This window comes from Aedes albopictus, chromosome 2 (genome assembly GCF_035046485.1).
Source record: "Aedes albopictus strain Foshan chromosome 2, AalbF5, whole genome shotgun sequence".
NCBI lineage: Eukaryota > Metazoa > Arthropoda > Insecta > Diptera > Culicidae > Aedes > Aedes albopictus.
The window spans coordinates 471587331-471614389 of NC_085137.1; the positions used below are offsets into that span (position 1 = coordinate 471587331).

The 27059-nt window shown below is 40.7% G+C and overlaps 1 protein-coding gene across 3 annotated transcripts in view; it reads right to left on the minus strand.

Annotated features, from left to right (window-relative positions):
* LOC109418067 (unconventional myosin-Va) overlaps positions 1 to 26233 on the minus strand; it is a 70266-nt gene extending 44033 nt beyond the window's left edge. For 2 of the 3 annotated variants that reach the window (XM_019692237.3, XM_029870817.2), the window contains exon 1: positions 25244 to 26233. In XM_019692237.3, coding sequence (XP_019547782.2) covers positions 25244 to 25270 — 27 coding nt within the window. In that variant the 5' untranslated portion in view covers positions 25271 to 26233. The remainder of the gene's footprint in view (positions 1 to 25243) is intronic. The other variant, XM_019692238.3, reaches the window with a different exon arrangement.
* Between the last annotated feature and the right edge of the window lie 826 nt (positions 26234 to 27059).

Genomic DNA, 27059 nt, shown 5'->3' on the forward strand with positions numbered 1-27059 from the left:
TATGAAAATCATTTTTGACCAATTTTATATTTTCAAACCATTGTGCGGCGCCCAAAGTTGTACAAACAAGTAAGAAGAAGAAATGTAAACATCGTGACTGTCAGTGAGCTGTCTCCTCTCTCTCAGCTTCAGACGTGACGTAGGTCAGAAATCGGCTACTAAAGAGCGCAAAATTAGGTGATACACTTTTCAGCTTCTGCGCGCAGCTACCTAATTGTGCAATACCTGTAGTAAGGTATTTGCTTCGAATCGTCTCTCATCGATGGAGAAGCTGGAAATTGCATTGGCACTGTTAGGTGCCTCGATCATCTCATTATAATCACAGCAACGTTCGTTGGGGCACCATGGGGTGAAGCGATATGATATTCACCTTTCTTCAGTGCGGGTGTGCTTTGCTTTTCCAGCGACCTAGTAAAACATTGCAGCGTGGAGGGTGGTGTGACTGACGACGGACGACCGACGATGCGATACAGAAGGCAAAACACCCCCAACCAGCACTCAGCAGCCATCGCATCGGGTTGAAATGATGGCAAAAGCATGAAATGCGATACTACTAGTATAATAACAGGGACAGCGGCAATTTTCGCATCAGGTCACGCTGCTTGTTGCTCCGCACAATAAATATTATAAGGTGAATCGCGTTTCGCTGTAGCGATTTTCTTTGCTTTACGAAATTTCAAAAGCTCAAAAATAGATCAAAAGATTGTGCGTTATACGATACACAGCGACTGACAAAACATTAGGACACCCCCTATTTGGCTTCTTAATTCCAACCTAGTGCAGTTTTATAGTTGTCAAATAAAAGCTTTTTTGCCGTTTGCCTATTTTTACATCGTGTATATCCATATATTTGAAGCGTACCATATTGGTCAGCAAGACCATACTGAAGGTGTCTAGGCTCGATTCCGGGCCGATTTAGGTTGTTTTTATAGAAAACAAAATTTGCTTTAGAAATAGGATGCCTGTACCAATTATGGCACTACCTAAGGAAAACTATTTCTCGAATATCTTTGTACTACAAAAATAGTGATTTGTAATTTGTAGTTTATTATAAATTGCAAAATATTAGTTTATGTTTGTGTATCGTGTAGTAAAATGACAAGTTAAGCTGAAAAGCGATGTTGCGACGAATAAGCGATGAAACTGGCAACACTGGAGCGGTTGCTTGTGCAGACAAACCAGTGAATTAGATTAGTTATACAGTAGAAGAGAATGTGAAAAGATGGGAAGTTCGGTCATTTGACCCACAAGAATCGTATACAGAAGGCCGGCTCCAGAGGCACTAGAATGTAAGTTTATTGAATTGTATTTGGATTTAGTTTTTATAATTTAAAAATAAATTTCAGCTTTAAAGCTGTGTCGGACAGTATCTTTTTAAGCCGGAGAAACCGATCCCAAACGAGCGGGATTTGTTAACTTCTTTTCCCGATCAGCCTAGATAGCTGTGTTGTGTCGGTAGCGGTTGTCTCAATTGGCTAAGAATAACACTACGGACCACCTGTTCCGGGGGTAAAAGTCCACTAAACAAGGAACCCCAATCCAAGGTGTCAAGCGACCCGTGCTGATGGATGAATGGTTGAGAGGGTTTAAAATATGCTCGATCTTCAACGGAGCCCGTAACGTAGGTAGATCGCCTTTTTGTGTTGCGTTACGGTTTACGAATCCTAGTGACATCCGGTTTGTTAAGTTGGGGTAATATGTTTTGGTAATACGGATTCATGGTACAAAGTCCTTGTTACTGGGTGACAGTTTCTAAAATTGCATTTATTCTGCCTTGCTACACTTGATGTTAGGAAAACAAACATGCTTTACGTATCTACACGGTGTTCAATAAGTTCGGATACACCATATAACTTGAATTTATTTCACATCTGTAAATCAGATTTTCAAAGTAAATGTATTTATTGAAAGGTCATATAACACTGATCAAATGCAGCATATGGTTTTGAATAACGTCTTTTTGTATTTTTTTTGATAAGCCTTAGATGTATCTAAACTTTGTTAGCTCCGGCACGCTGGAATAATTTTCGAAAAGTTGCTCATGCTACAGAAGTCTAAAACGTTGACTTTTGAGTTTACATCTCACTATACTAAATTAAAATAACTAAATTATTAGACAAAAATTTTACACTGCTATTTCAGTGATGATATGGCGATAAATTTGCAAATTTAGTCAAAATGTGCTTAAATCTATTGTTGCGGACCCTTCGACTCCGGAGCGATGTGAGCCCATAGTGGGTGAAGTGAAGGATGAAGTGACAGATGGCGAATTGTCATTGCAGATCTGTCATCTATGATTGTCATGTAGAATGATAAGCAAGATTAAATCGAAGACGGTAGAAGATTTGATGTAATAATTTGAATTCCTTTTTTTTATTGAAATAATCTAATAATTTGTATGATTGTAGATTCTTGACCTAGTTGATCTAGATTAGTGTTCTGTTTGTGTGAAATTGAATTAATTCGGACACTAAGTTGTAAGTACGAGCCAAAACAAAAAATGAAACTGAAGTAATAAAAAAAATACTATTGCAGCTTTAGCGATACTCTGCGGCAGTGGCGTAGCCAGAAATTTGCTCTGGGAGGGGTTTTCGATGTTCAATAATACTTTTTTTCATTTGACACTCACATTTCGTAAAAATATACAATGAATTTGAGGTGTCGGTTAAAAATAGCGGCGCAGCCGAAAAATTTTTTCATCACAAAGCGTTTTATACTGGAAATTTGTTCTAGAAATTTTGGCTCTGGGGGGGGTTTTAACCCTAAAACCCCCCCCGTGGCTACGCCAGTGCTCTGCGGAAAAGAGCGAGTTGCTTTAAGACCTCCGAAAGAACAAAATCACACCAACAGAATCTAAAGAACTTAAGGATTCGGAAAGTTGAACCATGAATCGGACATCGGTTGTAAGGCAGACACGATCGCGGGCACGGGTTACAGCGGAAGATGCACCTAACCTCCAGTTTGACGACCTACGTGAGAATGCATCCGTGAAGTCATCGGAGGGCAATTTCGAAGCATCCGTAGTCGACGATGAACGTGCGGACGAAAGGGATTGCGGCGCTTGCGATCGTCCGAATAAGGCCGAGTGGTTTATGGTGCAATGTGGAAATTGTACAAAGTGGTATCACTTTTCCTGCGCCGGTGTGACTTGCAAAACAGTGCACTCCAAATCCTACACCTGTGCACTTTGCGCTCCCCGCATACCCATCCCTCCGCCAACCTCGGTATCTGTCCGGACAAGTACGTCTAGCTCACGTAGAGCACGACTAGCCCGTGAGATGCAACGTCTCGAGGAAGAGCGCGCCTTGCAAGAAAAGATTCAACAAGCGACGTTGGAGAAACTGGAGCGCGAGAAGGAGTATATCGCACGTAAATATGAACTACTGGAGCAGCAGGATGAAGCGGATAGTTCGAGTTTGCGAAGCGATCGCTCCAACCAAACTAACAGAGTGAAGGAGTGGGTCCATGAGCAAAACAGTGCCTCGGGAGTTATCAGTGCTATCGTTGAGGAGCCAGAAGTATTTATTGTAAGCACAAACGCTGCAGCTTCAGTAAACGATAACGACGTGAAGATAACATCCACTCCATTAAAGACTGCGGCCCTGGAGGATATTCAGAGTCGCCCTCAATCCAGCATTGGTGGTGTAGCTGACAGCCAACTGGAGAAAACGTTCGGTAGCATAACCATCGATGGTATCGAACGTCTCGTCGAAACAGCAGGTGCGAAGGGTGGTGTGCCGCTGGTAGACGTACAGCCGCTTGTGAATCTTCTTGAATATTCTCCACCGACGATTCCCGAGAGAGGTGCACGTCCAAGGAATCCGATGCCTTTATACGAGAAGTGGCGTAGAGAGACCGAGGACCTACGTCAGCAACACAATCGGCAACAACAACAACACGATATGGAAATGGAAATTCGACGCAAACGCGAGCTCGACCTTGTCAACAAACTCAACCAAATGAAGAGCATCCAGGAAGAGCAGTTTGAGTTGCAGCGTCGGCGCGAGGTCGACCTTTTTCGTCAACTGCAGATTCGAGAAAAAGAAGAAGCAGAGATAAAAAAAACAGCAACAGAACGAACTAATAGAACGGGATGCGGAGTTGCAACGTTTGCAGGAAATAGAGTCCGCATTTTTGAAGATGCAGAAGCAGACTGGCACGTGTGGACGGAACTCAAACGACGCAGCTACAGCAGTATCAGTACAGGAGCCAGCCCAACCACCGGGAGCGTGGTCGCGATTCCAAGGTTGTACGCAAGTAGATGGTGGTAACGACATCCCTGGCCAACCCAATCACCTGGTAAGTGTACCCCATTTGTCAGCCATTACTTTGGAATCAATAAATACCACCCCCTCACATACGCCTCACCTACAACCCGACTTGGATGAGCTTTCGATGATCACTCCAATTGGTGGTCGATCGCAATACTCTATGCCCGTGAATCAATCTGTGCCAACATGTACCCCTCGTGCCACCTCTCAGCATGAAACACCATTGAATTTTCCTATGTATCCCCCCCATGTCATTCCTCAGCATGACCCTCGACAGCCATTCGTTCAAGTAAGCCCCCCTGTCGTAAATTGCGGTCCACTACCAATCCAGCATGGTCCGACGCCGCAGCAAGTGGTGGCAAGGCAGGTAATTTCCAGGGAACTTCCAACATTTACTGGGGATCCTATTGAGTGGCCGATGTTTAGCAGCAGCTTTCTGCATTCGACGAGCGCTTGTGGATATACGGACTCCGAAAATCAGGGGCGACTCGTGACCTTTTGGGCTACATGTTCAACTTTTTTGTTTGGCTATTTTACGAAGCCGAGAATATAAATAACATCGTATGTACTACAAATTCTCATACTTTTTTATGTTTTGAGGTCGAACTTGAAAAAAAGTATGCCGAATTCTGAAAACATCTGCCTTATACAAAGCGAAACAGATGAATGATTATGACTTATGTTGTTTTCGTGATTGAACATGGTTTGGTACTGAATAAACTCGCAGTTGCAACCACATCCAAATTCAGTTGAGCCTGTACAAAAATTTATTTGATTATTATTGCATATTATTATCATTTGTTTGTATGAACTTTGTTATGCTTTTTCAACTAATCTAGTTCCATTACAAACACGACATCATAACATGACATGATTACATAAGGATCACATAAAAAAATATATCTTTGCTCATAATCCCCCGATCCATCCACTGATTTCAAAATCAAATTTACTCAACATGCTAACTTATTGAATCAGTCAATTGAACCAATTCAAAATTATTTTTTGACCTTACTTTTAGAATATCAAATTTTGTGATGTTTAACTCTATTAGCAGTAAACATGAAATGCGTTGATCCTTTGATTCCCCGCTGAAAATATAATCCATCAAGCATAGTCAACAACACATGCGCCGTGTGCAGAAAAAAACATCAGCGTGCTACATTCGTAATCTCTGTTTGTTTCATCCGCATACGGGTACCGCCGTCACAACCAGTGCGATCTTGGCGATGGACAGTCAGACCGCTTTTCAGCACTGAACATACACCAACACAATGACAAAAATGCCCGTATGTATTCTTGTACAAACGGCACCTCGCATGTACGATGTTGCAGATGAACAGGCGACATAAACATTGCAACCAAACAAATGCTCTGAGAGAGACGCAAGAGAGAAAAAACACTCATGCAACGCGACGGTTCGCACCGGTCGCGTCGGTACTCTCAGGTCGGTACGACACCAGAAATTAACATGCTTCAACAACGATGGTCGTAAAATGTAGCGCATCCACCGCGCACGTGTTTCTCGTAGGCGTATGAAAAATCGTCGTGCGATTTTCATAATGAACGGTTACAGAGTTTTATTTTGGACGCATTTTTAATGTGGCTCCACATGTGCAATGCACATGTTGGACATCTTGACGAGTCGCCCCTGCCGAAAATCTACTGCGGCTTCAGCGGTGTCTCAAAGGCACAGCCAAAGATGCAGTTAGCAGCCTTCTGTTACACCCATCGTCGGTTCCACAGATCATTAGGACACTGCAAACCTTGTATGGCCGGCCAGAGCAAATCGTTACCAATATGCTCACCAAGGTGCGCAATACTCCTGCGCCAAAAGCGGATCGATTGGATACGTGGGTAACATTCGGTTTGATGGTGCAAAACTTGTGCGGTCATCTCAGAGCAGTCGGGTTGGAGAATCATCTATCCAATCCCATTCTGTTGCAGGAACTCGTAGAAAAGCTGCCATCTACTGTAAAGTTTAACTGGGCGCTCTATCAACAAAATCTGCCCGTGGTGGATCTTAGCAGTTTTGGAAATTACATGGAGCAGGTTGCAACCGCCACAAGTAGCGTGGCCACGCCATTGCTAAGCCACCCGAAGACGAGCAAGGATGATCGACCCAAGGGCAAGGATAAGGCGTTTGTTAATGCACATGCGGCATTGACCCAAGAGGAAACCGATCCAGATGGTGAATATCAACAGTTACACGTTGCAGTGAAGAACATAGAACCAGCATCGACATGTCCGTCTTGCGGCGGCGGGGGTCATCAGACGGCGAATTGCTCGACGTTCAAAAAATTGTGTGTTGATGCTCGTTGGAAGGAAGTGAAGGAAAAGCAGCTTTGCGGTCGGTGCTTGACTGCGCACAGTCGCTGGCCGTGTCGTGGAGAAGTTTGTGGGTTGAACGGTTGCCAGAGACGCCACCACCGGTTGCTACATTCTGACTTGTCTAGAGAGGAGAAGAAGCCAATTGAGGAGACGAAGAATGCCACTGTTACGGTTCATCGTAAGCTGACATCGTCGACGCTGTTCCGTATGCTACCTGTCACACTCTACGGAAGCAAAGGTAAAGTTGACACGTTTGCCTTTCTAGATGACGGATCTTCCGTTACCATGGTAGATCAATCGACTGCAGAAGCGCTCGGGCTTGAAGGAAACACGGAAACCTTATGCATCCACTGGACTGGAGGAATACAGAAGAAACTATGTGCTCAGCAAGTTGCAGTAGAAGTATCAGCCGTAGGCAGCGAGAAGCGGTTCAAGGCATCGGAGGTGTACGTTGTCGAAAACCTAGGCTTGCCCGAACAAACAATCGACTTCCAGGAAATGAAAAAGCGCTTCGCCTATCTCGAAGGGTTGCCGGTGAGAAGTTTTTCAGGAGCTGTTCCTGGGCTGATGATAGGACTGAACAACATTCATCTGCTGGCCACCCTTAAACTGCGTGAAGGACGGATCGGCGAACCTATAGCGACAAAGACACGTATTGGCTGGGCCGTTTATGGAAGTATACGTGGGGGAGTCGATCAACTTCCACACCGTCAAATGCACATCGACGCAAGAACATCTGACGAAGAATTACACTCCTACGTCCAAGACTTTTTTGCTCTTGAAAGCCTAGGGATTTCTGTGGTACCAGAAGTGGAAACGGTAGAAGACCAACGGGCTCGGAAGATCCTGGAGGCAACGACGCGGCGCACTGAGAGCGGAAGGTTTCAAACGGGTTTGCTCTGGAAGAACGATCACGTTCAATTTCCGGACAGCGAGCTGATGGCTAAACGGCGGCTCCTGTGTCTCGAGAAGCGGCTCAGCAAAGATCCAGAGCTGTATAACAACGTTCGCCGCCTTATAGCAGAAATGCAGGAGAAGGGCTATACACATAAAGCAACCGCTGAAGAGTTGGCAGAGTTCGAGCGTCGTCGATCCTGGTTCCTACCGCTGGGAGTAGTACTAAACCCCAAGAAACCGGGAAAAGTGAGACTTATCTGGGACGCTGCGGCCAAGGTCGAAGGTGTTTCATTAAACACGGAGTTATTGAGCGGTCCAGATCTACTCGCGCCGTTGATGAGAGTGATGTTCGGATTCCGCGAAAGACAGGTTGCTATATGCGCAGATATCATGGAAATGTTTCACCAAATATTGATTCAGAAGGAAGATCGCAGTGCTCAACTGTACAAATGGAGAGACTCACCGGACCTGCCGATAGAAACCATGGTAATGGACGTCGCAATCTTCGGCGCAACATGTTCTCCAGCACACTCGCAGTTCGTGAAAAACAAGAATGCCGACGAACATGAGGCAATACACCCTAGAGCAGCGGAAGCGATAAAAAAGAAACATTATGTCGATGACTACCTCGACAGCCTTGATACGGCGCAGGAAGCAACGGAGTTAGCTCTGGAGGTGGCAAAGATTCACGCCGCTGGTGGATTCTTCATCCGAAATTGGATATCGAACGATCACACAGTACTGCAGCGAATCGGGGAAACCAATCCAACCACAGTGAAAAGTTTCATCGGAGAAAGTCAAACTGAACGTTTGCTGGGGATGGCCTGGTTACCGGATGCGGATGTTTTCACTTTCACGTTAAACTTTCGCCACGATATTCGGATTCTGATTGAAGGCGAGGTTGTTCCATCGAAACGAGAAATGCTACGAGTGGTGATGAGCATCTACGACCCTCTTGGACTTGTGGCTGCATTTGTTATTCATGGGAAGATCCTCATCCAAGACGTCTGGAGAGCGGGAATTGATTGGGATCAGAAAGTTCCTCAGGACGTGTTCAGTCGATGGAAGCTGTGGTTAGCGGTTCTGTTGAAAATGGGCGATGTTAGGATTCCCCGTTGCTACTTTCCACAGTACGATCCAAATAGCTATCGTTCGCTTCAGCTACACATATTCGTAGATGCGAGTGAGCAGGCTTTTGCTGCTTGTGCGTATTTTCGTATCGTCGATAGAGGAACAGTTCGTTGTTGTTTAGTGGCGTCGAAAACTAAAGTAGCACCGCTCAAACCGCTATCGATTCCTCGTCTAGAGCTTATGGCAGCGGTGATAGGAGCTCGCTTGAAGAAAACAATAATCGAGAATCATTCCCTGAGGATTCAACAGACGTTTTTCCACAGTGATGCCGGAACAGTCCTCTCCTGGATCCGGACGGATCCACGCCGGTACCGACAGTTTGTAGCATTCCGTGTTAGTGAAATTTTGAGCTTGTCAACGGTAGATGAATGGCGATGGGTCCCAACGAAACTCAATGTAGCCGATGAAGCCACGAAATGGGGAAGAGGTCCATCGTTCAAACCAGGCAGCAAAATCATGGTAGGGCCATTATTCCTTTACGACGACCAGCGAGAATGGCCAAAGGATCATCGATCGGAGGACAAAGAAACTGATGAAGAACTCCGGCCAGCGTACATTTTCAGCCATTTTCTGGTGAAACCGCTGGTGGATTTCGAAAACTTTTCAAAATGGGAGCGACTACTGCGATGTGTTGCGTTCGTACACCGTTTCGTGGACAATTTGAAACAACGTTGCAGAAAGGAACCTGGAACTGAAGGAGGACTCATGACGCTGGAACTGCAGAAAGCCGAACATACACTATGGAAGTTAGTACAATCTGATGCCTACCCGGATGAAGTGGCCACCCTGAAATACAATACTCAAGCCGTTAAGCCGAACCTGAAAATACTGGAGAAAAGGAGCCCGCTCGCGAAGTTGTCACCGATGATGGATAAAGATGGAGTTCTTCGAATAGACGGGGAACAGCTCACAGTAACTACGTAGCCTACGATGCAAAATACCCAATCATTCTAGCAAAGGAACACGCGATAACTACACTGCTGCTGGACTGGTATCATCGCAAATATCGACATGCGAACAACGAGACCGTGGTCAACGAAGTTCGTCAGAGGTTCCACGTACCGAATGTGAGGGTTCAAGTGCGAGCAGCGAAGAAGCGGTGTATGTGGTGTCAGGTGTACAAAGCCGTTCCTGCACCACCTAAAATGGGGCCGTTGCCACAAGCGCGATTGACACCGTTCAAGCGACCCTTTACCTATTCCGGAATCGATTATTTTGGGCCATATTTCGTCAAAGTTGGGCGTTCTGCGGTGAAAAGATGGGTCGCTCTGTTTACGTGTTTGGTAACTCGGGCGATTCACGTGGAGATGGCAAGCAGCTTATCAACGGACTCGTGCAAGAAGGCTATACGGAGATTCATCGCGCGCAGGGGGGCTCCCGTGGAGTTCTACTCGGACCGTGGGACCAACTTCATCGGTGCTAGTCGTGAATTGATAGAAGAGATTAATCGTATTAACGTTGAACTCAGCAGTACCTTCACAGATCACCAGACGCAGTGGAAGTTCAACCCGCCGGCTGCTCCCCACATGGGGGGATGCTGGGAAAGAATGGTTCGGTCGGTCAAAGTTGCTTTAGGCGTGCTGCCTTTTGAAAGTAAGCTAGATGAAGAGTCCTTAGCAACGTTTCTTGCAGAAGCCGAGCACATGATAAACTCGCGTCCTTTGACGTTCGTGCCTATCGAAAGCGATGATCACGAGTCGCTCACGCCGAACCACTTCCTGATGCTGAGCTCGAATGGGGTAAAGCAACCAGAAAAAACACCTGTAAACGAGGGCATGGCACTGAGGGGAAGCTGGAACAAAATACAACACACTCTGGACAATTTCTGGCGCCGCTGGTTGAAGGAATATCAGCCGACTATAACACGGCGAACTAAATGGTTCAACGATGTCCGACATGTCCGGGAGGGTGATTTGGTGGTAATGGCAGATGAGGGGGTGAGGAATCGGTGGCTTAGGGGTCGAATAGTGAAGACATACCCAGGACGAGACGGCGTACCAAGGCGTGCTGATGTGCGAACTCCTGATGGATCGGTGATGCGAGATCGACCAGTAGCCAAATTGGCTCTGTTGGATATTAATACTGGAAGTGACGCCGAACCGGAAGTTCTGGCGACACGTGGGGGAGAATGTTGCGGACCCTTCGACTCCGGAGCGATGTGAGCCCATAGTGGGTGAAGTGAAGGATGAAGTGACAGATGGCGAATTGTCATTGCAGATCTGTCATCTATGATTGTCATGTAGAATGATAAGCAAGATTAAATCGAAGACGGTAGAAGATTTGATGTAATAATTTGAATTCCTTTTTTTATTGAAATAATCTAATAATTTGTATGATTGTAGATTCTTGACCTAGTTGATCTAGATTAGTGTTCTGTTTGTGTGAAATTGAATTAATTCGGACACTAAGTTGTAAGTACGAGCCAAAACAAAAAATGAAACTGAAGTAATAAAAAAAATACTATTGCAGCTTTAGCGATACTCTGCGGAAAAGAGCGAGTTGCTTTAAGACCCCCGAAAGAACAAAATCACACCAACATCTATATAAAAGGCATAAATACATTATATAAAGCCAATTTTGGTTAAAATTTGCCACAATAGGGATATAATCAAGTTTTGGAAGAGATAATTATGGATTAAACTGAGATATAACGCAGCCTTGCTTTTTTTACAAAACAATTTTAGCAATTTTAAATATCAAGATAAAATGACTCCGTACTTCACCTAATCTGAATCTTATATATTATTTCGTATGGTCATAGTTGCTACCACTAATGCTGAGGACAACAATCTAATTTGATTTATCTTAACACCATTACTCAAAGAAAACTAGACGAAATGCCAAAGAAAGACGTGCGTGCCGGCCGAAAGGAACTTGAGACATATTTGCAATTATTACAAAAGGATAAAGGACAGTTTATTTCAAAACATTTACTGTATTTGATCAGTATTATGTGAGCTTTCAATTAATACATTCACTTTGCAAATCTGAATTACAGATGGGAAATAAATTCCATTTTTGTGTGTATCCGAACTTATTGAACACCGTGTATTTGCGTACTAACCTGTCAAGGACTGTTAAGTTCTGGTAAATCAAGGACTCACGTACATTCTTATTGCAGAACACATTCTCTAATTTGACAGAGTTTTGCAACTAGCCTAAAGTCCCGGGTTTTTCTATGTTGTCCTGGGACTAAACTAGAAGCAAGACATGCACATACATGGGATGTATTTTCGACTTTCTTCGCTCTGCTGGTATAAAAGTTTAATTTGCTTGTGTTTTCTTCTCCAGTTTTTTTTCTCTGTTTTGTCCTCTTTGTGTTACCAAGCTGCTCCTGGCCATCCGGAAGACCAAGTCCCACAACAAGTTGGTACCAACACCACAAGGCACCGAATACGCTAGCAAGATGCGATTCACCCCCGGATGAGCAGCAGTGAAACCTTTGGCCCAATCCTTACCCTGTCCATCCCTCAAAATGTGACCTTCTAACCTCGAGCTGCCACGAGTACCCTGGCTTCGACCCATTACTAACAGATATCATTAAAAAGTTATTACTCTGTATAATGTATACTATTAAGTACAAAGAAAGATCCTCGGCTCCGTAAAGCGTTATACGCGATTGAGCCCCAAATAAACGAACTAGATAAAAAAAAAGAAGCAAGACATGGATGGGGCTAGAATTCCAATGCATGGATAAACATAAGTATCACCGCTTTGTTTTTCTCAGAATTCAAATAGATTGTGTTTGATTAGGAGCGCTCTGTCACTGGGATTTAAATCTCTATGATAACGGGACCTTTTCATCGCAATGGATTTCTTGCACCTCTGGGATAACAAAACAGGAACTGTACAGAAATCGATGCTTCATTGCCTCTCAATGACAAAGGAATAGTACGACATGCACTAAATACTAAGGATACGGGTAATGCCACAAAAGATCTAAATAATGGTCGCAGTGGTTCACCCGAACAAAATAAAGGGACTACTATGTAGTCTCAGCGTAATCCATTTGACCTTGGTTTCAGCGGACGTTCTTAACCCTACTGTGTCCTGAAGGGCACCCGGGTATTTTTTTCGATTTCAATTTTATATATTTAAAACGTGTTTGATAATAAGAATTTGAATCAACTCACCAATTCTCAGCTGATTTTAGCAAACTTGGGCTCATACAATTCAGAAATTCATTGTTTATCGAGAGACTAATTGATTGGACCGTACGTTCCAGAAATCCAAGATTTCGGGAAACATGTCCTTGTACCAGCGGTTCCCAAACCCGTTTATGTAAAAATTGAAAAAAATACATTAACAGTTCATTTATCTACCATTTTCGACTAAATTTCGAACCCCAGCTCGCTAACTACTCTAGTTTTGAAAATATATGGGATCAAAATTTTCTTTGGCATTTCAAGTCTCATTAGTTTCGAGTTAATTGCCAAATGTTTTGTTTAATAAGGGTAACTAGTGCTAAGGAACATTATGCTGGTTTATATTGTTCTCGATGAAGATAAATTAGAATCAGCAGAGAGCCTTATAAACCTTGTATGTTTTATGCGAGAATGCCAAGTTTTGACGTTTGTTTAAACTCTTGTTCAAGAAGGCGTTTTTGGAGATTATCTACGAAAATCTCTTAAGACTGTTCAAATATTTTTGTGTGAAATTGCTCTACAACTCTAGTAATTACCTTTATTTCATCGGAGTACTTTGTTTCACTCCTGTAATTAATTTTGTATTTCCTACTGAATAAAGCATTCGTTCATCGGTATCTGAGTTCTTCCATCGTATTAGAGCAAAAATTGAATCAGTCTAGTGGTTTTTTTTTTCTAAAGTTTTGGTTTTTCTGGCGAGTTTTCGCAGTTTGAGAATGGCTGGAACGTATATTCGACCAACGGTCGATCATTTGTTAGAGGAGGAGGTAGAATTTGAGCTTCGTCTACGAAAACAGACAGTAGATAGAAGGGAAAATTTTGAAGACAAGAAAAGGTTGTTGAGAAGGCTGTTTTTAGAAGATAGGAAGTACAAGATTAATTACATGAGTGAAACAAAGTACTCCGATGAAATAAAGGTAATTACTAGAGTTGTAGAGCAGTTAGTCGATAATTTACATAAAAAGTTTGATAGAGCCTTAGTCTCTAGATTGAGGCACTATCTTATTCGGGTATCTATTGCAACAGTTGAGAATGAAGAGGAGGCAAATGCTCGGAAGGAAGCTTGCGAGCAAATTGAGAGAGTTTTGATAGAGTTAGGACAGCATGTTCGAGAAGAGTTGAATGAGAGAGATGAGCCAGGTTCAGGCAAGAAAGATCTTAGCGGCGATTCTTGGAGAAATCCAGATCCAAATTCAGCAGTTAAGGCTAAGAAAGGAGATGAAGAGTTGAAGAGTAAAGAGCAAACGGATGAAGGAAGAGATAGTAACGCGAACAATATCTTTAACATAAATACAAAACAAAAATTTAAATAACTTTTAGTCTATTTATTTATTTTTCTTTTCGATTTTAACTAAAAAACGCAAAACGTTACAAAATGAAGTTTCAAGTACACTTGGAGGGAACTTTAAAACCACAAACCATAGAAGAATATTTGCGCTTGACCGGAATTATGATAAAACCAATAAGAACAAGCGATGTATGGCAACAGTAATTGGGACATATCTAGTCTAGTCTAGCCTAGTCTACACATACACCGTGTCCAATAAGTTCTCATACAAAATACAAATTTAGAAAATATCATTTTTTTTATATATGTGATTTATATTTTCAAAATGAATACATGTATTGAAAGGCCACATAATACTGATTAAATAAAGCATACGGTTTAGAATAACTTTATTTTCTATTTGTTTTTATAAGCCACTTCCGTTATCTGAAATCCGTTTTCTCCGGCACGCATGGAAAATGTTCGAAAAGCTTTTCATTCTACGGTAGCGAAATAGAGTCCATAAGGATAAATTTTGAGTTTGTTTCTCAAGTTATGTACCAAATGGATATACTAAGGGTAAAACAATACAGTTTTAGTGATGATATGGTAAGAAATTGGCAAGTATACTCAACTTGGGCTGGTTTTCATGAAAAAAATTACCACAATAGGGATACAAGCATGTTTTAGAAGTGATAATGGTGTGAATCAACCAGATAAGATGCACCCATGCTTCTTTAACACAACAAATCTCATTAAAACAGGTAAATGGACATTTTTGTTTAATTTACGGTTTATTTTGTACAAAACAAAACGGCTTCGTTCTCTACCAATACAGGATCTCAGATTTTTCCTCTTCTGGTCATAGTTGCTACTAGCAATGGGGAGGACAGGAACCTAATCTGTTTCAACTTAAAACCATTACTCGTTAAAATACGACGAAATACCATAGGGACAATGGAAATTCGCGGCAAAAATTCTCAAATTTCGCGGGCCAACATTGAGAATTTCGCGGTGATTTCGCGGCACCATGTTTTTGACCGTATCGTTGAAGAAAACATGAATTTTGCATGTGTAATTAATAATCCACTTGGATTTTGTGTAGCGTAATCATAAATTTACAGAAAACTTAACAAATTTTATGAAAAATCAGAAAAGAAATAGATGTAAAATGCATTAAACTTTTATTTTGCCAGATTTAGAATCGTAAATTTCTGCATAGTGTTAAAAGTTATCAGCTAATTCATGTTTGAAAATTAAAAATTGGTGGAATTTTGATGTTATTTTGTAAGTTTTCTTACATTTCGCGTCATTTCGCGGGATTTCTTAAATTTCGCGATCATTGCTCAATTTCGCGGATTTCGCGGCTACCGCGAAATCGCGAATTTCCATTGTCCCTACCAATGGTATGGCGTGCGTGCCAGCTGGAATGGACTTACGACACATAATCGATCAGCAGTGATGAATAAAGGACGGTTAGTTCCAAAACATATGCTGTATTTGGTGTGTGTTAGTTGGCCTTTCAATAAATAAATTTACTTTAAAAATCCTAATTACAGATGTGCAATTAATTGAATTTGATTTTGTATGAGAACTTATTGGACACGGTGTACACAGCCATTCATTGAAAGAAACCTGGAAAATGATAGAACCGACAAATTACACAATTTTTCTTGTCATCATTAATGCTTGCAGTGCATCGGAAATGCATTACCAGCATTAAAGTTGTCAGAAATAGAAGAAAGTGTACACACCTAATTTTGAATATCGTGTTCAGTAAATTTTTGACGAAATTAGAACAGATGAATTCAGCAATAATCGATTGTTTACCTTTTGCTCTCGATTTTTGACAGTTGGTGTACTGAACCTTAATAAAATCGATGACCGAAACTACCGAAAAAGTTCTTCTAAAACATACAAGATCATACAAGTGTAAGCCATCCCATTGGAGGATATCGTGATTTCGGGTGAAATTGATCACTTTTCGCAGTTTTCGACGCCTAATTTTTGAATCGATGCCACCAAAAAGGTATCAATGTTTGAATACCATAAAAATGGTCGTATTTCACGTCTAATTAAGCATTGGGCGTGATTTTTTTCCCCAACCGATCGGAAGCAATGAAAACGAACCCCCATCACTACCAGTCAGTCTACAGAAACGGCCTTTAAAAGGCTCCATAAAATTAATTGCCGTGCAATTTCGTTGATTGGTGTAAAACTTCCACACATTTGGACAATTTTCACATCTGATTTTTCCTTTTCCTTTTCTGGTTCCAATAACATATGGATTGGTGAAATAAGCGAGAGTGCTGTGAACCGGCATCAGAAAAGGGGCACTTGTACAACTCAAATTGGCCTTGAGAATTTCTCGTGGGCTCTTATCAGTGGTTTCTCCTTTCGGTTTACTCTTGAACACTAGCGAGAGAGTAAAGCTGCGAGCGCTTGTCAGCAGGTTGTGTTTTTGTGATAAAGTTCAGCATCGACGATGACTGGGTTGAGTGTTGAATTTTGAACACGTATACTGCCCCCACTCGCATAACAGTCCCATCTTTGCTGGGTTTCCTATTCATATGAGACTGTTATGCGAGTGGGGGCAGTATATAATAATGAGATTTGGTGCACTGATAGCGGGTTTGTTGACTGTGAACATATGTGACTCATGTGCCATGCATGACTGATTTATCGTAAGATTTACCATTTTATAGGACATTGATCTTCTATGTTTCGACAAGCTAAACTTAGGGTATAATTGTTTTTCACACTTTCGGATTCGTCAAAGTTGTTAGGCATAAACTTTTTATAAGAATATCAAACAATGTTGAGACTCCAACTACAAGTTCAAAATATCTCACTTCGAACTTGTCAGGTTCAAGTTTTTCACTTGTTTGAAACACTCTAATTGCGTTTCTTAATAATATTGTAAGATATTGCGATAAACCATTTACAGTAGAGGCTCGATGAATGCAAAATGCGGTTGATCGGCTGTTGCAGTTTTTGTTTCAATTCCAGCCACAAAGAACAGCAAACACTAGTCGATCGCAAGCACTGAATGATATCATATTCTTCTGGTTGCAAATACCATCATCGAAGACCACCACATTGCTGCAAGCAAACTGCCAACTGATCTAAGTAAAGCCTGTATCCGCAATAATCGGGACACATAAGTACGGCTGTAGCTCTGTAATGAATCGGTAAAATTAGCCAAATAATTGACTGAGAACTCTTTGGTGTATGTTTATTATTTGTGCCAAATTTCATAAAAATCGATACATTACTTTTAGCTGTGGATGAAAAACAAACAGACGTGGTTTTAAGCATTTTGTACAATCACGACCAATTTTTATTCGCATAGTAGATGGTTCTTTTACGCTACAGTTCAAAGTTCTGTGATGATAATAATGAAATTTCGTTAGGAGTTATGATACTTATAGAGACATTTTCTTGCAAAATTTCATCAACTTTGATCAATTCGTTTGAAAGCTACTGGTGTTGATAGGGGTGAGTGTTAGTGAAAAATTTTCGTGTTTTTCATGTACGATGTTTGCCTATTCATAACTTTTTAATTTCTCTGCCAATTTTCATGAAATTTTCACAGAAGGTAGTTGATTATGTGTATATTATGTCTGCAAAATTTTATGATTATTGATAAGGTACTTTTAGTAGTACAATCGAAACAATAAGGGGTAATGACTAATTGCTGTCTGAGGGGCTAAAATCACGTTCAGTCCCAATACATGTTTCGACTATAAAATTGTTGATACTGCATCGATGTTTTTGAAATTTTGCCTATAAAACAAATGTAGATTGAGAGGTTTGTGTTCAAAATTTCAGTCATTTCCTTTGCCAAATTCATAAGTTACAGCGCTGACAAGCAAAACTAGGGGCTGTACAAAATTCAATGGCACACATTCTACTCTTTCATTGGTACAACAAAAAGTACTGCACCGTTTCACATGAAATTTTGTAGGTAAAATGCACACATCTTAATATGTTATTGGGCCAAATTTGAGCGTTTTTTATGTATTTATTGCAGAGTTACTGCTGCATTTGTGTCCCGATTATTGCGGATACAGGCTTTATGACGATGACCGAATCGAAAGTTCGAACCAAGCCAGCTTGGTTTGGCAGCGGAACGCAGACCTTTCTTTTCATCGTTGCTGGGGTTCACAAACAAAATATGCATCGAAGCAACTGGCCGACGAGTTTCCAGCAGCAGCAGCAGTCGATCGAAATCGACCCCTCACCCTCAACAACTTGGCTGCTCTGCGGAGCAAGCGGATTGGCGGGGAGCCCATTGTTAATGATGGGGGACGATGGACGAGAGCTGCTATATTGCTAATCGAATACCTTTCCTCGTAAATATCTTACGGCAGTTTACCTTTGCTTGTCGACGTCGTTCAGTATACTTCTGGCTTTCGGGTCGTGTTCCATTTGGATTTTTGTTTTGTTTCCTTTTGCTCCATTCCATTGAGTAGAATACTGGTAAGGCAGAAGCAATGGTGAAACGGAAGGGCGAAAAACATTTGCTATTGACTGACTATTAGAAAGTGTAGCCAGATTGATTTTAGTTTGAATATACAGATTCACACTTTTGTTCAAAAATAATAAAGTAGTAGTAATTTTCAGATTACCACATTTTTGATAGTAAACTATTTGTGAATAATGTTCGTACGAATAAAAATAAAAGCACTCTAGAAATTACGATGGAATATGAAAAAAATAAACAAGAATAAACACGAGTGAAACCGACATAATCCTGGATATTTCGGGGACAGCCGGGTACTAAAGGTGCCATTCAGTGCTGAAAATGTCATTTCGACATATTTAATTTCAACCCAAGAATTTGTTTTAGAGATGCGCGAAGACTGATACCGTCAAACGCGGTCCCAATCGAGCAAATTCAAGGATATACAGGGGGCGGCCAAAATGTTTGGGATAGGACACTTTTTTTTTAACTACAAAAAATTCAACATGCTATAACTTTTCATAGAGCGCATCAAAAAATCTCAAATTTTTACTGTTTGGTTACCTATTATATGTGCATCATTGATACGAATTTGGGTTCGATTGATTAATCTTTCGCAAAGTTAGAACCGTTCGGGTAAAACACTATTTTTAGACAACTAATTTTTGAGCTGCTATATCTTGGAAACCAGTGAACCAAATTGAAAGAAATTTTAAACGTACATTAACAATATATAAATGCTTCACAAATTGTTAGTTCAAAGCTTGACGTCACTTGTTTGCTTGACATCTTATGGACAGATCAGACTAACACGCACGCGAAAATATGATTTTGTTTAACGCAAAAATTGGTTGTTATTGGGCGTGATGTAAATAAACGTAACCAAAATCCTCTTCGCACTTCTCTATAACAAATTCTATGATTTCAACCACCTACAGCTCATATGAAAAACTTGTTTGGCTAGACCAGTTCTACAAGAAAGTCACGGAAAAACGGTAGTTTTCGAATATTTAAGGTAAATGTCACCGACTACCTTAAAAAATGTGTATTGATATTCATGGTGAAATTAGTCTATGATTATACTGTTTGCTATGATGACAAATTCTGATTTATCGACCGTATTCTATATTTAACTTAAATTATTTTATAGCTATATCGGTCTTTTTCTACTCAGAGTATAAGGAAGTAGAGATCAAAGTGGATAATGAAATGATAGATATGATAGTATTCGCTAGGTTGCGAACAAGTATGAAAATTTATAGAAGGTGAAATTAGGCAAGTAGGCCATGTATTGAACGAATACATCGAATCTGTGAAACTTCTGCCGTACGACCTGTACTTTTAAATAGATCGGCTTGATTGATAGTTCATACCACCTTACCAAGACTGGCAAAAGTTTCAGGCATCCGACTGCCTATGTATTGTTCTGTTTTCATCACAAGTTCTATCGATCGGTAGCTTTTTCGGAATTCGCACTCCGTTCATAGGGGTATGCCTATATCGCGGCGTGTTCTTCCTATTAGCTTTATTCGATCTTATTCGATGTATTCGTTCAATACATGGCCTACTTGTTGGATGGCAACCGACAATCTAGCGTAGCAACGTAGATAAACACATCGTAGTACACACTAAGAATGAATCGCAGAATTCTGTGAAAGAATTCACCGAAACTAAACTGTGAAATATGTTTTAACCGAATTTACTGTGAAATCCGAAGTCGTCCAATCCAACTGTCAAAAGTTCACTGAAAAATCGGCGAAGACGAATAAATCACCGAATTCTGTGATTTTTTTACATTACTGTTCGGTAAACATGGAAATGTCAACCGTGCATTGCGATTTTCACCGAATTTCTGTAAAACATATTGCCAAGCGCGGGTTATCAAAACTGAATCGATTGGATTCCATTGTTATTTCGTGATGGTAAGAAAGTGAAAACCAAACAAGTTCAAATGGTTCCGGCATAATCCACTGTGCTGAATCCTACACACTAAGAATGAATCGCAGAATTCTGTGAAAGAATTCACCGAAACTAAACTGTGAAATATGTTTTAACCGAATTTACTGTGAAATCCGAAGTCGTCCAATCCAACTGTCAAAAGTTCACTGAAAAATCGGCGAAGACGAATAAATCACCGAATTCTGTGATTTTTTTACATTACTGTTCGGTAAACATGGAAATGTCAACCGTGCATTGCGATTTTCACCGAATTTCTGTAAAACATATTGCCAAGCGCGGGTTATCAAAACTGAATCGATTGGATTCCATTGTTATTTCGTGATGGTAAGAAAGTGAAAACCAAACAAGTTCAAATGGTTCCGGCATAATCCACTGTGCTGAATCCTAAACTCTTCGAATGAAATTTCCTGCAGGCATTTCTAACGCAATTCATGAAGAAATTGCTACATTTCTAAATGAATTATTGCATGGTTTTGTTGCTCAGATCAGATAAAAGGCTGTCTATTTTATTGTTGGTAGTTTGGTACAAATGTTGGCGATTTCATGGACGATTTTGTACAGGATTCTTAGGGAAATATATTAATATCTTCTTTAACCGTATAAATAAATTAGATAATAAATTTCAATTCTACAAAAATAAACTGTGGAAATTCACAGAAAACTTCGGTGAACCGCTAATTATTCAACTGAAAAATCACCGTAAGTTTGTAGAAAATTCACCGAAAAGTTCTGTGAAACCTACAAATATAAACAATGATTTCACAGAAAACATGTAGAAAAATCACCGAACTGTTCGGTGCTTTTGACAGGTGCAAATTCACAATCTTTACAGATCGTTCGGTGAACCAAAATTTCACCGAACAATTCACCGAAAATTCTGCTGTTGAGATTTCGGTGAAATTTCACAGAATTCTGTGATTTATTCTTAGTGTGCAAGAATCCCTATCGAGAGCTGATCAAAGGAGTGATGTACATAATGGGAACAAGACCTGATTTGTGTTACATTATTGGATATTTGGCCCATTTTCAAGATGCGGCTGGTGAGCAGCGCTGGCAGCAAGCAAAGTGTGTTCTAAGGTATCTGCAGGGAACTTAAACCATGGGATTTACATACAAGAAAAATCGTCAATTGCCTGCTGTTCAAGCATTTGCTGAATTCGATGACTTCCTACTGTTTTAAAATACATAATCAAATGCTAGTGGAACAAGTAATTAAAGGAAAGGATGAAAAGTATTCCATACAAGGAGCTAGTTAGTGGTTTGCAATTCGTTGCACAATGCTCTCGACCGGTTAAGAGCTACGCGGTAAGTGTTGTCTTGTCAGCAAAGTGCATTCTTCGATATCTGAAAGGGACGAAAAACCACAAGCTAGTGTACCGGGCCGATTCGGAATAGGATTTCCAAGGCTACAATGATGCAGATTGGGCTAACAACGTTGAAACTCAGCGTTCAATCTCCAGCTACGCGTTCATGCAGGTGGCGCGGTGTGGTTTCTTGTAGTTCGAAAAGGCAATTCACGGTAGCAGTAGGTATCTACTACCGAAGCCAAATATATGGGGCTCTTATCTCCTACTCAGGAAGCGGTTTGGTCGAGAGGATTTCGTCAAATGCATGGCGTCGAATTGTCAGTACCGGATCAACTGCAACAACAGGAGCGCCATAAGCCTGGCGGAGAAATATGTCGGCTACTCTTAAGGATTGAAGCACATAGACAGAAGATACCATTATGTAGGAGAACAATTACACAGCGCAACATTTTTTTTTTGTCTCAAGAGCAAACTTATATGTCTCTGACAGATTTTGGGCCGCTGAATCCGAATCCGCGCTCAGATTTGTTCCAGCACGTCACAATTTTATAGGGCAAAATGCGATTTTGGGCTTTTTAGGCTGCAAGCCATTAAGCATAGAAGTATTTCTATTAAGCAATTAAAAGGTAAATTGGCCAATTAACATCTAAATTAACGACTCATTCAAAAAAATATTTCGTTTTATCAAATCAAATTTGATAGATTTTAGCATTTTAAGTTAGTAAGTTAACTTGCATGCAACTTTTGCAGGGTATGGGGAAAATCGTACCTAACATAAATAGCTTGAAAGTATCAAATTCGATTTTGTAAAACAAAATATTTAGCATGAGTCGTTAATTTAGATGTTTATTGACCAATTTTCCTTTTGATTGCTTAAAAAATAATTTCCATGCTTAATAACTCGCAGTTAAAAAAGCTCAAAATCGTCTATTTTACCCTATAAATTGAGGTATAACTCAAAATTGTGACGTGCTGGAGCAAATCTGAGCCAGGATTCGGATTCAGCGGCCCAAAATCTGTCGGAGACACATAAGTTTGCTCTTGAGACAGACCAAAAGTTAATTTTTGTTTCGCTGTGTTAGGTATCTAGGGCCATTTTTTTGAACCATGGTATCGCGCTACTTGGGCGGTGGTTTTCTTCGTCTGTTATTTTCGTCTGTTTTCCACTGTAACTCGGTCAATTTTGAACCGATTGACTTGAAATTTTGTACACGGGTAGATACTATACCTATATCACCGCATTCCAAGAATTGTGTCAATTGGTTCAAGATTGACTGAGTTATAGTGGAAAACAGACGAATATAGAAGCCACCGCCCAAGTAGCGCGATTCCCTATCATCAATGCTTCAAGCAGCATATATTTTTTACTAAACTAGTACCAATCTCAAAGCTGTTTATGACAGAAAAATCTTAGGAATTACCACTTATGGGAAGAGTTTAGTAAGCGTTGCATTATTTATGAACAAAACACCATTAGTTATTTGCACTCTAACTTGACTAGACGTCTCTATCAAATTTGGAATCGATTTTTGTTCATATTTAACCGTTATGTGTCCGACAAATTTTTTGCTTTTTTCTACAGCGTGTATTTTAAATGGGTGCTGGGTATCCAGGTACCCTGTCGGCCACATAAGGGTTAAGCAAAGTCGTTCACCTTATATACCTATCTCGTTCTCCATAATCAATGCTCTGATTGAATTGATTTTTTTTCTGAAACATCTTATAGGTATTTCCAATGGACGTTGAGAAATAGTTTTTCAATTACATTTTCCTCATTGACATAAATGCATTTCTTAAAAATTTTCTTAAAATATTTTAAGTTTAGTAAGTTGTATTTTTTGAATTTTAAGCTTTAACTCGAAAACTGCTTTCCGTATTTTTTTTTGAGCATCAGCTAGTGAACGAATAACGAATTTGTTTATTTGTAAATTAGTGTAATCCATCCGTTTTCAAAGAATTACGGGATCCTGATGAAGAATTACCCAAAATCTTAGCAATACTTCGTAGGTATTTGTTTTGAAATTTGCCTTGAGGATCCTTTGAGAAATTTCTTCACAAATTTTATTAATCATTCTTTGAGAAATTTCTCCAGGAATTTCTAGTGAAATTCCTCTTGAAAATCCTTGCGAGATAGCCTGAGAAGTTGCATCAAACATTCCGTCAAGGATTCCATGACATATTTCTCAGGGAATCCTTTAAATACACCCCAGAAATGTCCTGGAAGATTACAACAGGAATATTTTTTATAAAATCCTCCAAGAATAAAAAGAGATTCCTCCAGGAATTTTTCGAAAGATTCCTGCAAAAACTCTACCGAAAATTCCTCCAGAAATTTCATACGAGGTTCCTCCAAAAATCCGTGAACAATTTGTCCAAGAATTTTTCCATTTTTCCAAACACTCTCGGCATTGAGATTTTTTTTTTAATCCAAAAGATTTTTTGCAAAAAAATCTTTAACCCTTTAACCACTGCCTGGCAACTATATTGCCACCTACTGTTTGTATTTTTTTCTGTTTTGTAACAATTTATTTCGAACTTTCTTTTTGGTTAACGCAAAATTGGGATTACTAACAACGCCTGGTATTATTTTGGTACTAAACAAAGCTTTAACAACAATTTGGGAGCCTGTTGTAGCTTTAAAAATGGCTAAATTTGACCGCGTGAAGAAAATTAGCTCAAACTTATTGTAAAATTATAGATTTGGTAAATATTTTAAGAAATAATAAAATTATAGGTTGACATGAGCTGAACTACAACGTTTATATTATGGGTTAAACCCCAATCCACTCTAAAATCTCTTTTCCGGGTTTTTGTCGAAGTCAAAAGAAGAAAAGTACCCTAAACGGGCAGTGGCAAGAATATTGCCACCAGCGCTGGTGGCCTAAACGGGCAGTGGCAACTATATTGCCACCTCAAAAGCTCGTTTTTGGGGTAAACGGGCAGTGGCAACTATATTGCCACCTAGATTTTTGAGAGTTTCTTTCAAACAAAAATTGTTTTGTACATGTAATCATGTATATAATCATTTCCATAATAGTATGCGTTGACAACTCTTCTAGTTTTATCGGCCTTATAAAGGGTTAAGGATACATTTATTAGGATTTTTTTCTAGTAATTCTTTTAGGAATTGCATTAGGAATTCTCTTAACGATTGTTACAACAATCCCCTAAGGGATCTCCTCAGGAATTCAATCAAGGATTGTTCCAGTAAGGCCGTTTAGTCCATAAAACATTTTTGAAAATTATTATGTATTCTAGAAAGATATTTTAAATATTTGCATGTTAATATCTTCAACATTTAAACATACCCGACCTCCACTCCCAAATGAAAAGCAATTCTTGTTTCTACTCTTTTCTATGCCTTCTATACAGCGTAAACCGCAAATGAGCTTTATTTAGCAGCCACGCTGTTATAGTGACGAAATATACCCATACGGTCTTAAGAAGGTTCCACGTAGGTTTTCACTTACCTTCACATAAAGCTCCGTTGATGACATGTTTTTGCGGTGTTGTTCCGTTCCTTGTCCGCGCTCTTTCTCGGCCTTTTGGCACTTCACTTCCGAAATTCCGCTAATTGGTGAAACTTTTCTGCTCTTTTTGGGTCGCTGCGGTGGTAACCTCGAAAAGAAGAGCAGCTCCTAGGGAACCGGCGACGACAGCAAACAGCACACTGTTTGGGGTTTTTCTTCACGGTTACGCACTAATGCCCCGTGGCGGGGTTCGATTTTGGCCACATTTCCAAACTATTTAAGCCACAATTATTTTGCACAATATACGTTGAGGGCTCACAACGAGAGGTCACAAAAAATCACCTTTCAACTGGGTGGCCCCTTTCACAGCAAGGTGCCTACCACACGGGATTCTTCGTAGGTCACACTCACACTAGGAACGGCTCCCCTTTCTTCGCACACTCTGGGGGGAGCAACAATAAGACCAAGAATAACAATTATTCCAGTTCCAGCTCAGCTCAGCGCAGCACTCTCGGCTTGGTGCAAGCGAGGGGAAGGCTTCGATTGTTATCGCATGCACTAGGTACACACAGCAAGCTATGGAGCAGCACAATCTAATTTTCACCAAGATAATCTTTTCTTTTCCCAAGCAGAGACAAAAAAGTAAAGATTCCAAACTCGCGCGGGTCACTAAACGGGGATAGTATTCGCGTAATCAGAGGCAAACTTCTTCCGAATCGAACACGACATTCCACCACATGCAATACCCCAATACCACACAGGTATCGACCAACAGCTGTAGGCACTAATCTTCTGATGGGGCTCGCTGTTGACTGTGCTGTGGGAACCAAATGCCTCCAGACAATCTTCACACACTCCAACACAAGCAGCTACCTAGGTAGTGACGTAGGTTGCTCCACCGACCAACCTATCTACCAGACCAAGTTTGCACTGACCGCGAGAAACGCGCAAACACGTCCACAATCCGCGTCGAGTCAACTCCAACTAAGAACAACGAAGACGGTTTCCGTTGGGGAGGCACTCGACTCGACGGAGTGGCTGCTGTTTGGGGGGCTCTTCTCTCTTTCTCCTCACGAACGGCCGAGGTGCGAGCGTGAGTGCTTGCTGAGAATGAAGCGCAAAGGAAAATCGCGTGCGTTTGTGTGGAAAACCTGTTGGGCAGGGTGGGATGGGGAGCCGTTGCGGGAGGTTTTGTTTTGGCCTTTGGGCACTCGTCAGTGCACGTTAAGATAAGGTGCCACGGTGGGGGAAAAACAGTTAATGATTGTTTAGCAATCTTTTGTAGCTATCATCCGAGCTACGAAAGATTGCTGAACAATCATTAACTGTTGCATTGCATGAGAATGTAAAATAAAAATATCATTTAATCTGGGCGAAATACAGATGACGCAGAACACACATCGCTGTGTAAGTTTGGTCTAGCGTGTGCGTTCTGTGCGATGTTTTACGGAAGCTCATGGGTGCACAGTTTGGTTTTGACGGGGGGTGGATGATTCTTGGGAAATTTAGGTACAGTGGGCTGAGTGTTCGTGATTTTCAAAAAAAAAAAAAAAGAACTCCCTCCTAGCGGTGATGGTTCCACGTGACGCCAAATCTGGAGCAACATTTGAAAAGGGCCTAAGAGCAAAATGTAAACAAATGTTTTTATTGCAAATATGTATAAAATAACTGTAAATCTTCTAGTTTAGCTTGAAAAAATCCAAAGAAAAACATTAAAACTATGTTTAGAATGAAAGTTTTCAAAGGGCCTATATCAAAAATAAATCATTGATAGTGTTCATGTACTTGTGCCCCAGGGCATAAATCAACAAGTTGC